General features: G+C 39.8%; 1 protein-coding gene across 1 annotated transcript in view; it reads right to left on the reverse strand.

Annotated features, from left to right (window-relative positions):
• Nucleotides 1-392: 392 nt before the first annotated feature.
• PPP1R9A (protein phosphatase 1 regulatory subunit 9A) overlaps nucleotides 393-16,151 on the reverse strand; it is a 2,260,036-nt gene continuing 2,244,277 nt past the window's right edge. Inside the window, exon 20 of the mRNA XM_044065941.1 lies at nucleotides 393-2,107. Coding sequence (XP_043921876.1) covers nucleotides 1,919-2,107 — 189 coding nt within the window. The 3' untranslated portion in view covers nucleotides 393-1,918. The remainder of the gene's footprint in view (nucleotides 2,108-16,151) is intronic.

Consider the following 16,151-nt stretch of genomic DNA (forward strand, 5'->3'; position numbering starts at 1 on the left):
AATTTAGTTAAAAGGAATAAAAAATATGACCCAAAAGCTGTAAACCTGGCTGGACAGTTAAGGTGGTATGACAGGCCGACAAAGGATGGTTACCAGTACATGCACAGTAGTTTCACTAGCCTTTAGGACACATTCAGTATGAGTTTACCTAGCTTCCTTTAGGCTTGATAGTATGAAATGGTCTGCATGTCATAACTTGAACTTGAAGTTTTCTTTTTTTTTTCTCACAGCATGGAAACCCCCAGTTTCTCTGCTGTGCAAAAAAAGAAGCTGGTTCTTTGAGGCAATGCATGATAGGAATGATGACCCTTACACAAAAAAGGCAATATATCTAGGTAAGTAATAAAGGAAAAGAGGCTGATTAGGAGTTCAGAAGAATATGCAAAATATTTCAGTGCAACAAACTTTTACCATATGACCCTTGACTTCAGATAAATCAACAGTAGAACACACATTGCAGTAAAAATTAACAGTGAACATGTTTCATGAAAAAAAACCTTGAGTAATTAAAGTGCCTGCTGAAAAGTGGCACAGCAGATGCTAAAAATGCTTATAACAGATTTAGTACTCTCCCTGTTCAGCTATAATGGCAGCAATGCCAATCATTCCACTCCTGCATACAGTAAAACGTGGGGAATTAATATGCCTGCTGAAAACTGTCACAGCTGATGCTAAAATGTTCATGACAGATTTAATACCCTACTCTTTCAACCAAAGTGGAAACAATGTGAACCACAGCATTCCAGCGTACAGCAGAATGCCTGAATGGGCCACTGGTGTTCCTGGCAGTCAGGTAGAGCTTCAGCAACAGAGGAGAGCATTCAAGTACTATGGACAGTCGTCCCTGACTGGAGGGAGGGTGAAGGATCTTATTTCATACCTTGATGTCCTAGGCAAAACATAACAAAATCCTCTTAGCTTCCTGGCACACCATAGGGAAATACAATAAATGTTAATCCCATTCAGCAGATTGTGACTAATTAATAATGGTTGAAAAGTGGCTACCAGGATCCCTACAGGTAGTGTTGGATCTGAATGGTCAAATGGATCCACAAGAAGGAATCTACATGGGATACATGACCCAGGCTTCAACATAAGGGTCCTCTGGGGTATGGTGGGTTATCAGAAGTCAGGAAAATGTCAGGGATAAGTAGTCATATATATACAAAAAGGTTGTGAAACATACCAAGCCTAAAGAGAAGGCATCCATAACAAATCATTTCTATATACACTGACTATTTGTTCAATACATAATCAGGAAACCAGCAGTGTCTCTTTAAAATAAGGAGAGTTGAATATGTTTTGGTATGTCTTCCTGTGATATTCTGTACACCAAAACAAAATTACTATTTTGTTTTCACAGGTTTATCAGTACTGGTGCTCACAACAAAATGCCTACCCATACTTATTTCTTCTTGAAAAAATATTTTCAACATTTCTCTCTTCAGCTAAAAATGTACTCTTTCTTCTATGCAAATATACAAAATCTTTTTTTTTCTTTTGCAAGTTATATTATTATATTACAATACAAAACCATGCTCAGGTTGTTTCCTTTGCATGCCTACAGCACCTCTTTTAAAAACCAAAAAAGTCTTTCTTACATTATCAACTTTCCCTCCATATGATGGCTTAGGACATGATCCCGGAAAAGGCATGAATGTGCTGAAAGTCTAGGACATGTTTAGCTTGTGGAGCTTTATGGGTGAGCAGTATTACTTGAAGATACACCTCACCTGATTATTCAGCACTGAATTCTAATTTGCCTGTGAGCATGACCCGTGACTGACTTTTCCTTGCACTTTTATAGTCATTCATGCTCAAGACTAATCTTTCAACAGCCTTGAATTTACTAAAGTCCTGCATTCAGACTGGCTCAGTTCGTATCTTTCAATTGCTGTTCCTTTGACTCACATTTGTTTCAGTGTATGTCTGGCAAGCCTGCTTTTCTGGCCTTCTTTTGCTGTTGTTGTTGCTCTTTCTTTCTCAGCCTTTCACGCTGTTTTTCCTTTTTTTCCTCTGTCTTTCGAGCCTTCTCAATACAGGATTTTAATTCTCTTAATTTCTTTTTAATTGCTGCTCGCTCATGAGAGGCAGAGACACCGAGGGCCTGGAAAAAGAAAGATATTATATAATATGTGAAAAGCACTGCCGAATATGGCTATTGTTCTGCAGTGACATATTATATACACCATAGTGAGCACAGTCTGAAAACGAATATCATGTGTATTCAAGTATCAAGTTAAAATAGCTGACTTTTTCTGCTACCTAGTCATGAAGGCAATGTAATTTTACATTTTTCTAAACACCACTGGTCGCCTTCATGTTTTCTGAGACAAAAGTGCTGCTCTCACTATGAAGGAAAGAACCCATGTAGTATGGATGGCAGGTGTGTTTACATAAAAAATGAAAGTGACCAGTGGTGTTCCTCAGGGCTTCATTCTGGGACATCTAATGTTGTATATCTGCTTCACAGATCTTCAAATTACAATTGGGAATCTCTGGCTAGCCAAGTATGCACACAACTGCAAACTTGACGTCATCCTCAAGTCCCCAACTGATATGCAGGAGATCCAACTGGAACAAACATGTCAACAACTGGAGCTCAAAAAATGGGTTAAAACTAAATGCCAAAAAGTGCAATATCATCACATTTGGTGAACAATTCCTTCATCTATATCTTACAATATAGATAACATCCCACTTCAAAATTAAAGTATAGTGAGAGATCATGGAATTTATGTAGATCATTTCTTTGCCTTTGATCCTCACATTGCAACAGTGGTTAAGAAATCTTTACCTGGCATACATGACTGCAAAAGTTATTTTATCTAGCTCCAAGGAAGCTCTTACCCTTCTGTATTCGTCATCAATCAAACCTATTATCAAACACAATGCCCCATTCGGGATGCATCTTTCCAGGCATATCAAGCAAATGGAAAGACCCCCAAAGGCTCTTAACTAGAAACATCACAGGCTTACAAGGCATGAAATACCAGGGGAGGCTGAAAGCACTACCTTTATTCAGTGTCCTATAGACTAATTAGGTGTGCCCTGCCTTTTGGGTCATTTGAGATCCAGTAGTCCAAGACCTCTTACATCTCCACAAATCAAACAGTCTCACTAACATTAGAACCACGGATCTAAACCTGCTTCAGCACACAAACAAAACATGGTGGAGAGAGAGAGACTTTTCACACAATGTTTACCCTACCACTGGAACAAACCTCCACTTCATATCAAGTAATGCAACACTTTCTTTCTTCAAAAAAGATTTAGATAAATAGGTGGGTATCCACAAATACACCCTTAGTATGACTGGCTTGTTGCTCCTTGAAAAAGGAGGTAAAGGCTAAGGGTGGGTCTGGGCATGTTATAAATATCAACTGTGTCCATCTGCCTTGTATCTTCTATGATTTTATGATTTTAAAGGAATCTGTGTAGCCTGATGTATGATCAGACACAAATAACAGGATAAGATGTTTCATATGTTTTGTAAAGCTTCATTTATGCACTTTTGTGTTTATTTAAATACTTCTAGGTTGCTTCTGTTGAAGTTTTACTCATTTTTACTGCTGTCCAACCTTGCAAACTGAAAAAACACATTTTAAACATCTACTGTGACTTCACTAACAGCACGTCTGCAACAAAACTATCAGAAAAAAAAGGTGGAAAGATGCAAAGGTTATAGTTTCCTTTTCTGTAATTGCACAAAAGAAGTATTAAACAAAGGGTCCAACGTGCCTTATTAGGTAGATGTTAATCCATTCGCTGATAAACAGCGGCAGCACAATGGGTCTTCATTCAAATTCCACACAAAAATATTTACAAATATTGCACTGTTTACAAGTAAGTGTTCACACTTCAGAAAATGCTAAACATCTTGACTGAAACGTTATTGTTTCCTTATCTATACAGTATCAAAAAATCTTTTTTTCCTTTATTACACAAACAGATGATTTATATTTTGTACTTTTTATCCAATTTACACGTCTTAAGTCAGAACACTAAAATTAACATTTGGACAAAAACTGTCATCTCTCCAGTCAGCCATTTTGTAAATCTTTAACCCTCATTAAGGGCCATGGTGGTAACAAGCTGATCAGGCAGCCTACACCTCCCTGTTCCCTGCTATAAGCTGCTGTTCAGCTTGTGAAGCCCCAGAGTTCCTAGGCAAACTGAGATATAACACTGTCAGCCTGCCTTGTGTTTACCTGAGGCCTTCATTCACAGGACTTTGCGTGGAGCACTTCCATCTAAAAAACATCTCAAATGACTTTTCTCCAAATGTAGAAACACTGGCTATATTCTGACATTCTACTGGGTTACTGTGATCGTCACTCTGATTGCCACTCTGTCAAGATCAGTGCACTCAGAAGCTTTACAAAGGAACATCATTTTTGTTGAGTCAATCCATAGTGTCATCCATTCTGTCACTGATCAAAGCTTGTGCCAGAAAGTGAAGATCAGAACAAAGACTGATTGATAAATTGAGAGCTTTAGTCTATGACTCCCATCTTGTTTCACCACCACAGTCCAGTATTACACATGCAGAAGTGCCACGTCTGGATCAGTCTGCTAGTCTGTTGTTCTAGGACTGTGACCTTAGTGTAGCTGAGAGATTTGTATGACCCCGCCCCCCCAATAATGTTAAGAGCTATGCTGGCTTTAGCTTCTGTATTGATATGGTCACCACTGGCAAACTAATGTAAGACATGCAGTCAAACCGGTCCAGCTGGTGAATCTGGGAGTCTTGAGGCAATGTTACAACTGCCTCATGTACACAGACAACCCTCTCCTCCTCCCAACAAATTCCAACACATGTGAGAGATGCAACCATATAGCCAAACTGGAGACTAAGCTCTCTCAACTCAGTACTGGCGTAACCAGTCAGGAGGAGAAGGAAACCACACTCACTACAATTCCAGTCTCACATAGACCTACCATGACAGCAAACCAAACACATAAACACACAAAAACATACTCGGAGGCTCTAAATAAAAATCTGCCTAAGCAGCAGAGACCTCCTAAGCAGACACCCAAGCAACAGCTACCCCAAAACAAAACACGTGCAACACATAGCTCACAAAGCCAGTGTGCCGAACAGTCACAGCCCTTAAGGCTAAACAACACACCTGATACGCTTGTAATAGGTGACTCTATCATCAGGCACACTGACGTCCCGCTCACCAGGCTGAACAAGGAGAAGGTCACGGTGAGCTGCCTGTCGGACGCTAGGATCCGCCACATAACACAAGCACTCAGGTCACTCCAAGGCAAGTACAAATATGACTCAGTCATTGTCCATGCTGGTGTGAATGACCTGAGACGTACCTCCCTGGACTACATGAAAAGAGACATAGAGGAGCTCTCTGAGCATGTAGCCCAGGCCGGTATGACCCTGACCTTGAGTAGCATCTTATCCTCACCAAGAATGATGCCACAATATGAAGACAAGATGATCAATTTCAACAATTGGCTTAAGTATTGGGGTCATTCAAGGGGGATCCAATGCCTGTCAGCCTGGGATGACATGCTCGACAAGCCACGTTGCTTCGCTAGGGATGGCTTGCACCTGTCACCCCTGGGCTTTCGGATATTGGCAAAGGCTCTTGCCACGCCCATAGTGCCTTTTTTAGGCAAGGCTCAAAAGACAAACCTACCTCCATAGGTATCACAAGGGATAAGAAACTAAGAGTAGTGCTACTCAATGCCAGAAGTCTAAACCTCAAGATGCACTTTTCGAAACACTCCTTAGCATGGAGAACATCGATATCTGTGCAGTAACAGAAACCTGGTTCAAGGCTCCTGAGAGCACCCCAGCACTACCAGGTTATAACTCATACCATGCTTTTTGGCCCCAAAACTTGGACCGAACCACAAAAGGAGGGGGAGTATCAATATTCGTCAAAGATAACCAAACCTCCAGGTTGGTGGCACAGCAAGAAGCATCAGAGACTATCCATGTGCAACTAACAGTGGGTAAAACTGCCTTCCAGTTTATAGCCTGCTACAGACCACCCTCCCAAACCCAGGAACCCCACTCGGCCTTTCTGAGAACACTGGAAAATATGAAGGTCTCTCCAAACACCATTATATTGGGTGACTTCAACTACCCAAACATAGACTGGGAGCATTACTCTAACTCCAACATCCTAGCCCAAAGGTTCCTAGAATTTATAAACTCAAATGCTATGGAACAACTTGTTACCACTCCCACAAGAGAGGAAAACATACTGGACCTGATCATCACCAACATGGGGGCTCTATGCTCCAGACCAGAAGTGTATCCCACACTGGTAAGATCAGACCATAAACTAATCTCACTGGATATTCACAGCCCGACCCCACCCCCTGCCCAGAAAACCACAGTGAAAAACTTCTCTAAAGCAAATTTCACACTCCTCAAAACCAAGGTGGAATACTTCAAAGCCCCCAGGCCTGTGGAAAATACAGCCCAGACCACAGAATCCTTTATAAACGCATTCTATGAACACCTTCAGGAATGCATGGATCATGCAATCCCATATAAAACCAAGACCCAATCCTCCAAAGGCAGGCGTCCTGTCTGGTGGACCCCAGCCATAAACAAACTATACAATAGAAGGAAGAAGCTACTACATGATAGAGCAAAATCCCAAAAAGGGAAGGCATCTCTGATCAGTATTAGCAAAAAACTACGGGCACTCATAAAATCGTCTAAGGCCAGCTTCGAGAGAAAAACTGCACAGGTCACTAAGGAAAATCACAAGGCTTTCTTTAGTTATGTTAGGAACCTGGGAGGGAATTCCCAGATATGCTCAGAATTACTCCAAAATGACAAAAAATACACTGAACGCACAGACATTGCCAACATCCTAGCTGACAGATTCAGCACAAACTTCTCTCCCCCTTCCCCACCAAAAGGGCAAATATCTATCCCAGCAGAGTGCTGCACCCCCTGACATCTCAGATGCTCAGGTAAGAGCCGCCCTCTCCAAAGCAAAAAACACAGCATCAATGGGACCAGACGGTGTCCCGGGCTGCGTCCTACATGAACTCCAAGAAGAGCTAAACCCAAACATAAAACTACTGTTCAATCTCAGCCTTACTACAGGATATGTACCCAAAGAGTGGCGTACAGCAACAGGATCCTGGAAACTATCACCCCATAAGCCTGACTAGCTTGGTCTGCAAAGCTATGGAAAGGATCATCATGGACCTCATAAATAAAGATATTGGGGACCTACAGACACTGGATCCTACCCAGTTTGGCTTTGTTAAGGGCAGATCCTGCCTCTTAAACCTGGTCGATTTCTTTGAAACAGTTACCAAGGCCATTGACGAGGGGAAGGTGGTCCACACAGCCTACCTGGACCTCGCAAAAGCCTTCGATACAATACCCCACTCGGGCATTATAGATAAGCTCACCAGCTTAAATATAAACCCCTATGTCACTAGATGGGTTGCAAACTGGCTCAAGGACAGAACCCACATGGCTAGAATTGCTGAAGCCATGTCAGACTCCAAACCAGTTACAAGTGGCATCCCACAAGGCTCAGTCCTGGGACCTCTCTTGTTCGGTATATATTTCTCGGAGGTACAGGCCAACATGGAAGGACTGTGGCTGACCACATTTGCAGATGACTGCAAACTAGGTGCCATAATCGACTCTCCAGCCGACACAAGCATCCTACAAAAGGGCCACATAGAAACAGACAACTGGTGCCAGAGCCATGGCCTGAAGCTAAACGCCAAAAAGTGTATAGTCATCCCCTTTGGCAAAAACAAAGTGCCCACAAATTACCATATAGGTGGTAATCCATTAAGTACGGAAGAAATAATTAGGGACCTGGGGACCCAAGTTGATAGCAATCTCTCATTTGAAAACCACGTGGCCAAAGTGGTTAGAAAAACATTTTATATAGCCCACCTAATCATGAAGGGATTCACATCTAGATCAGGGGAGGTCATTGTGCCTCTTTACTCATCCCTCATCAGGCTCATAATTGAGTACAATGCCCCTTTTGGGATGTACCTCACCAGACACCTGCAGCAACTGGAAAGACCCCAAAAGTACCTCACCAAGAGGATCAAAGGCCTCAAACAGATGCCATATGCTGCCCGGTTAAAGAAACTCCAGCTCTACTCAGTGGCATACCGCCTGCTCAGAGGCGATCTGTGCCTGACGTATAAAGCCATGTCCAACCTGGAATTAATGGACATTCTGCACCTCAGAAAATCCAAATCCCATCGAGCTACACGCTCGAGAGATTTGAACCTCAGCATTGAAATAAATAGGACATGCTGGAGGGACAGATTCATAACCCAGAGGCTCCCTTCACTCTGGAATAAAATCCCAGTCCAGGTTAGGCAGAGTCCCTTATTGACTCTCTTCAAGAGGAATCTTGATGAGTGGATGGGAGATCGTAGGTTTACCTCGGGTATCACTTCTGTGTCACTGTTAGACAGAGGCACAGTATACTAACCTCAAAAAAGGGCATAGCAAAATTCATTTAAAATGGGTGGCGAAAGCCATACACGCTCTGGCTAGGCTTATAAATGCCCTAGGGCAGATAGCCTAGTATGAACCTATGAACCAAAATTTAACACCAATGAAGGGTAATATAAAGACAAAGGGAGTGTCTCCCAGAAAAAGGATAATGAAACACCCCTGGAAAGCTTCGGTGTGATGCCCTCCAATGAATACTTGGTGGTCAGGGGACTCGCATAAGCTTGGGATAACAAACAGAAAGTCATGCTATTTTTTCAAGGAAATGCATGGAAAATGAATTAACTGTATTGGATGTTTAGCAAATAAAAATGTTTGTAAATAAGTGCCTACAAGGAAAAGAAGGTGCATTGTACCTGCCTTTTCATTAAAATGTAATGCGTAAAGGGAAATGTCTAAAATAGTATATAACTGTTTCTGCCACTGAATAAAGTACTACAGTTTAAAAGTGAAACTAAACCTTTCCTGACTGTGTAAATATGGATACTATTGTAAAGTTTAATGCTGCATGGAGATGTGAGCTAGGTCAAAGACAATTTTACTGTTTGACTCTGGCTTGCTGAATCCTAACTTTCTTCCACTGATATATCATCTTACAAAATTTGAAAAGCAATAACCAAATGGAATTCTGCTTACTTATATAAGCAAAGGCAAACAGTTAACATACATCAGATATGTACAGCATTTACTACTTACTGAAGCATACCATTGAAGACTCGGCCCAAGCTATATTATACTGCCTATAAAAACTTTTTACATTGCATTTTGGTCTTAAAAGCCAGGGACAGATAATGGCTAGTTCAGATTATAGAAAGATTTCTTTCTGAACATTTTCTATCTGAATGTCTTTCTTTTCATTTCTTGGACAAGTTCTGTACTGTTTGCATTTTTATTTGGAAAACAAATGTTTAACTTATTTTATTTTACATACAGAATTTTTTTAACTTCTGAATCTCTGCTTCTCAAGTTTAACTTACTGGCTTAAGGTTTTATGTATCTGACTAGTAAAATTAACTTCGGGCATCTGCCTTCTGAAGTGATACTTTGTACAGACTAGATGTGATAGTCTGGGAGGTAACAATTCAGCTCAATCTGAATCGTCGAGCTTCATATACTGCATCAGAGCTAAACCTTATCGCAGACAAGCTAAGTAGGATCAAGGCAGATCTGCACAAATAGAAATTTCTGCCTGGGGTCTCCCACATAGGGATATTCTGTTTTGGTTGTTAAGCGAGTGTTTTAGAAGAATGTTTTTTGTTACAGGTTGCTAGGTAGTGGTAGAGGGCAATAAATTTTTAGTTTTGATAAAGGAATGAAATGGTATTTGAGTAGGGTAAGCATTAGACAGATAAATTACATGGTATTATATATTAAAAAAATATTATTTCTTTGATAAACACTTTTAATACTGTAATTTATACATTTTTACATATTTATATTTCATGTTAATAGTGAACAAACTATTTTATACAGTATATTTATTTCATACAACTGTTTTACCGCATTTTAATGTTATGTCTTTAAGGGGGTGTGTCTTCTTTCATTTCATGATTATGATGCCTTCCACATGTCTTTATAAGGGTACTTTACAATTTTATTTTATCTGATGAAGTTCTAGTGTTCTGGGACAAAAGCACTTTTCTGTTTTAGTTGGATTTAATAAAGCTGTGTTTTGCACTTGGACTACTTCTGGATCAATTTTTTGGCTTGAATAAGCATTCTGCTACTTCAGTGAGGATTTTAGCTGCCCTGTTTTGCACTTGGACTACTCCTGGATTGATTTTTTGGCTTGAATAAGCATTCTGCAACTTCAGTGGGGATTTTAGCTGCCCTGTTTGGCTTTCTATATTTAGGAATAACAATTGCTTCAGATTGTAAAACTCCTACCAGGGAATGGAGTATACTATCCATTGTTTGTGTTCCTAAAGAAATTACTGTCACTTCAAGTCAAGTTTTACCACCACTGATGTGCAGTGATCATGGGGTTATAAAGGTAAAATTGGTGGTAGATAATTCTGCCAAACTGCAATCTAAACCAATGCACAAAAGGTTAATTACAGATTATGTGGAAGCAAAACAATCACTATGTAAAACTAACTACAGTGATGTGTTCATTGGAAAAACTGCAGATGGAATGTGGAAAGTTTTGGAAGAGAAATTGTTTGAGTGCAAAAAATAAAAAAAAAAATGTTTAACATCAGGATCTAGACATACAACATCAGGGGGATATATTTCCATACGAACAAGATATCTGATTACAATGAGAGACAAAAAATATGAGAAATGAAAGAGAGATTGAACTACAACTTTGAAAAATGAAATAAAGAAGCTGGACAAACAAGCATAGTATGAGACAAGATCAAAAAATATTTGAAGAAAATTTACAATTAGATACTGAGCATAACAGGAAATCCTTTTATAGATACATAAGCTGTGGAAAGAGTAAAGACATACAAACTGATAAACTATGTGCAGACTTTAAAATTTATTCTCAGACACAACAGATTATAGATATATTTACAAAATATTATGCAAAACAGTTTGGCTCCACAAAGGGGTTGATAAGTTGTTCTAGTGACATCCAGGTAACCTCAGATACTGGAATCAAATTAGATTATATTGAAAAAGAACTGTACAAACTGGATCCAAACAAAGCACAGTGAGGAGACAGAATTAGTTATAATGACCTGAGAACACTTCAGCAAGGACTTACAGTACCATTATAGTTATCATTCATTAGGTCATATAAATATGGGGAGATTCCTCAAGATTGGAGACGTGCGCTTATTAAATCTGTCTTTAAGGGAAAGAGGAGTAGGACAAACCCAGAGTCATATAGACCCTTAAGTCTACTTTCATATTGTGGAAAAATAATGCAGAAAGTAAATTTGAATAAGTTATTGTCAGAAGTGGATAGGTTGGGACTTGAAACCATATATCGGCATGTTTATAATGAAAACAGATTTATTACCACCTATAACATGATGTTCTATAACAATATAATAACAGCTATGAATGAAAAATTGTGCTGTGATGTAATTTATATAGATTTAACTTCAGAATTTGACAGGGTCATGTACAAAATACTGATCAATAAATTACAGCAACTAGGTATGGATGTACTCTTGATAAGAATGATGGCTGCATGGTTTACAAGTAGGACATGGCAGGTATCATTCAGCAACTGGACAGGTGACATTCTTGATTACAATCAGGATGTCCACATGCTTCTGTCCTAGGCCCTTACTTGTTTAGATTGTACCCTACAAACCTAACATTTTCATCCAAGGTGTTTTATAGTCTATATGCAGATGACCTGAAACTGTGTAAACCGATTACATACGGATAAGGCATGCCTGCAAAATAACTTGACTAAATTGACCATTTGGGCACAGGAGAATAATGTGTGGATAAAGGGGTCCGCTACAGAATCCTGAAAGCTCAAAATCCCGAAGCCCAAAATCCTGAGACCAAAATCCCGAAAATTCAAAATCCCGAAAGCCCAAAATCCTGAAACTCAAAATCCTGAAAACACAAATAATGCTAATATGTCACTATAAAGACACTAATATCTACCAACTGACCCTGACCCTAACCCTAACCCTAAGGTCCATCACTATCGCACACTCACCTGACCCACGCCCTAACCCTAACTCACTTAAACCGCCCCAACCCCAATATTTGTCACTATTGCATACATGCCTAACCTGCGCCCTAACCCTAACTCACTTAAACCGCCCCTAACCCTAACATAAAACCAACCGCACACTTGCCTGAACCCAACGCATGACCTAACACCACAGGACTAACAATAGCAAAGCCACAATGATGTCAGTATGTCCATTTTGTGTTTTCAGGATTTTGAGTTTCAGGATTTTGGGCTTTCGGGATTTTGAATTTTCGGGATTTTGGTCTCAGGATTTTGGGCTTCGGGATTTTGAGCTTTCAGGATTCTGTAGCGGACCCGGATAAAGACATCAAAAACTAAGCAGATGAGAAATGGGAGACATAAATTGAAAGGTGAATATTAAATACAGCAAACAGTGATTGAAAGTGTACACTCATTTAAGGACCTAGGTAAATGAGTAGATCCAGATATGAGTTTTTCTAATCATATCTACCAGTTGGTTAATGATAGTTATAGAATTATAAGTTGTATAAAAAGATTTATAAAGTCTAGGAAATCAGAAATGATAAAGTCATTGTTAGTTACATTAGAAACAAACTTGAGTATGGAATAAAAATATGGAAACCTTATAGGAAAACCAGCATGAGTAAACTGGAAAGAGTACACCGGAAATATACCAAGGGCATCCATGGATGTGAAAATTTAAGTTATTATGAAAGACTAAAATATCTGAAGTTGTACACTATCTCTTATAGATATCTAAGAAGAGATCTTTCTTATTCAGGTATATAGGGCATTTAGCGACAACTACCTCTGGGAATGTTTGGGGTTATCAAAAAGTACTAGACAATCATCAGACAACCTATGAAAAAGATTGAATAGGAATGAGACATGTATTAATTTGTTCTCTGGGAGAGCAGTTGATGCATGGATTAGACTACCAATCTACATTAAAGCAGGCAAAAGTTTTTATATTTTTAAGAACAGCCTGGACATGTGCTTGAATTATTTGTATGTATGTTGTATGCATTCTGGAAATCACAGTCACTCACAGCTGAAATGACAGCAGTAAGATGAAAGTCAGATCTATAAATCAGAGGTCTTGCTCCACTCAAAGAAAACAGTGGACTGTTCATGCAGCTGAAAGGGGTGAGTTAATTGTTAATCCAAGTGGATGAATTTAAGAAAGAGATTTTTTTCATGAGATGTAATCAACTGCATAACATACTTAGTACAAGCAAAAATTACATTCATGGTAATTACCCCAATTATCTTCTAGTTTTCTGTCAGTTCTCAGTAAGCTACCAGAATCCACAATGGTTCACCACATATTTCTTGTTATTCTTTGCAATCTTTCTATCAGGCCAATTTACAAAAAAAAATCTTGAACCTAAATTTGGGAATGGACGTGGGCTGCTGGTAAGACATGTTGAATGGATAAGATAAAGCAGCTGAAGGCCAGCTCTCCTATCCCAATGGAAGGGTGTGGGGAACCCTGATGCATGTCTGACCTTTGATGGAGGCTAGATTTACAGCTCATCTAGGGTTAATAATCCAAGGGTTAGTTATGACATCCTAACATCACAGCTCTAGCTGCTCCCAGGGCTAAAAACAGGCCACATTCTTAATAACAACTGCTAGCCTCCATGCTCACTGTTCCCCATCAGATACCCCCCATCCTTGGGTCTAGTAGAATGTTACCATTGAGCCTGACTCCCCAAGGAGTTAGGAGGCCTACTTGGTGAGGGTCACAGCCAAGGTACCTAGTAGGAGCAACTGGGGGTCTAGTGTTGCCAAGCAGGGAAGCCACAGAGGAACTGCTTGAAGCTGCACTAAGTTGGGAAGCAGATAAAAAAAGTTCCTGTGTTTCTTACGTATCAACACATAGCTCCTTTACATCTAGTCTCTCCTACTCTGCATTACGGTTAAGTTTCCCTTGAGAGAATAATGCTTTTTCCAAAGATGACTGCAGTAAAATTGGTTCAGTTGAAGTCAGCAATTAAAAAAAAAACAGCTCTGCAATATTCATGGTGCAGTAAGGTTCAAAACTCAAAACTGGATATGGTGCTACTATGAGAGTCCTAAAAGGGAGAGGAGCCCTCTTAGAGATGACTGCTGGCATTTGTTTTTGAAAGGGTTACAAAGGCAGACCTGCAGATGTACAGGCTCACTTCCCTACACTGTCAGCTGCTGCATATGCATCATAAGCATCCAGATCGACACCATCCAACTCTCAGTATTTGTTCAAGTTCATGGTTACCTAAGTGTCCAGCTTATTCAGAACATAAACATGCCACTCATCAAACTGGTATTTTCCAAACCAGTTGGATTCAGGACTATATATATTTTATACAAGATGCCAGCACTTACTCAGTAGATAGGAACTGAGAGATACAACTTTTAGTTAAAATCCTTCTCACTGTCACTATTAGGACCAGAAGTATAGTCCTCACTTATCAAAATGCTCTTCAGCATCCAAACCATGTCAGATTATTTCCCTAGCCCATGTCACTTAACATTCCTTCTCAATAATCAATCATTATTCTCTCAGTTTAGCATGTTACAATATGACATATGGAGGTCACCTATCAAAAAACTGAAGCTTAAATGGCTAACGATTGTAAGACAGAAATGAATATTCTAAAAGCTGTAAAACAATGAAACTCTAAATCCTGAAATAAATACAAAACATGAACTTAACACATCAAATAAAAATAAAGCATTTCTTTTTTTAAGGGGGCCAAGTACCCTGTAGTCACACTGTATGACTGTACCCCAACCTCCCCATAAACAAATACTCTAAATCCAAGACAGCACAACTCTTGCCTTGAATACCCATTCCTAAGCTTTCACAGTCCCAGCAATCCAGGCTTATCATTTGAAATATGTCCACTGATCTAGTTGTGGTTAAGAAGGTCCTGTGATAGTACTCTGACCAATTTTTCTTCCTCTGAAGGCGGCCTAACTACTTAATAGACAAATGCCATTCAGAATCCTGAAACAGACCTGTCTTTGTGCAACCAGTACAGAAAGACACTTCAGTTTGTAGATCTGCTAAAATGTTTAGCACTTCTGTTGGTGCAGGGGGGGTTCCCACTTCCTTCCACTCTTTGTTCGTCAGATAGTCTCTGTCCTATCCAGAAAAAAAATGAACCTAGGCTGAAAACCAATATCATGCATGAGCTGTCCTAAAGTTTCCCATTCCCTCCTCCCCAGACAGTTACACCAGTGTTTACAGGCCTTTGTTCCACCACTGTTGGCAGGCTAAATATTGATCACCAAGGACAAAATTCACCACGCACTTCACAGAGCAAATTAAAAAACACCATCCTCTAATTTCTTGCTGTTGACTAGGCAATCTAATCACAGATGAAACAGATGGCAGTCACACACTGACAAGGACTAATGCAGGGGTGTTTCCTTTGAATCTCCATTCTCTGTGCCATCCTTTCCATGATTCAGTTTGAGGTCTAAGCCAGGTATTAAATAAATGGCATGTTGTTTTTAACACAACATATCCTTGTCATCTTTTAGGGAAAGACAAAGTTAGATACTGCAGGCCCTTACTGCTATTGCTAAAGAGGGCAGCCATAAACCCTCCTTTTATTATGAAAGAAACAGATCCAAACTGGAGCCCAGACAATGAGAGGAGAGCAGAGGCCCTCTTCAAAAGGAACCTTGATGATTGGATGGGAGATAGAAAATTCACCCAGGGGATCACATCAGTCACACTGCTAGACAGGGGTCCAGGGAAGTAAATACTGTGGGAAGAAATAGCCAGGGAATTGTTATGGCTAGGCTTGTATAGGCCCTAGGGCCAATAGCCTAGTACCAACCTATGAACCTATAAAGTAGCTTGTCATCCTTACAGTTACTATCTTAAGTGGAATGTACAAGTCTAATTCCTGAAGAATCTATACTACCTTTGGTAAAGCACCATCAATAAAGCACAGATTTTCTGTTCCATTGGAAGAACTAGTTATTCCCCTTCCTAATGATTACTTTTGTAATGTTATTTGTTCACCATTCAAATCT

Source organism: Protopterus annectens, chromosome 3.part0 (assembly GCF_019279795.1).
Source record: "Protopterus annectens isolate FY-2018-M chromosome 3.part0, PAN1.0, whole genome shotgun sequence".
Lineage (NCBI taxonomy): Eukaryota > Metazoa > Chordata > Ceratodontiformes > Protopteridae > Protopterus > Protopterus annectens.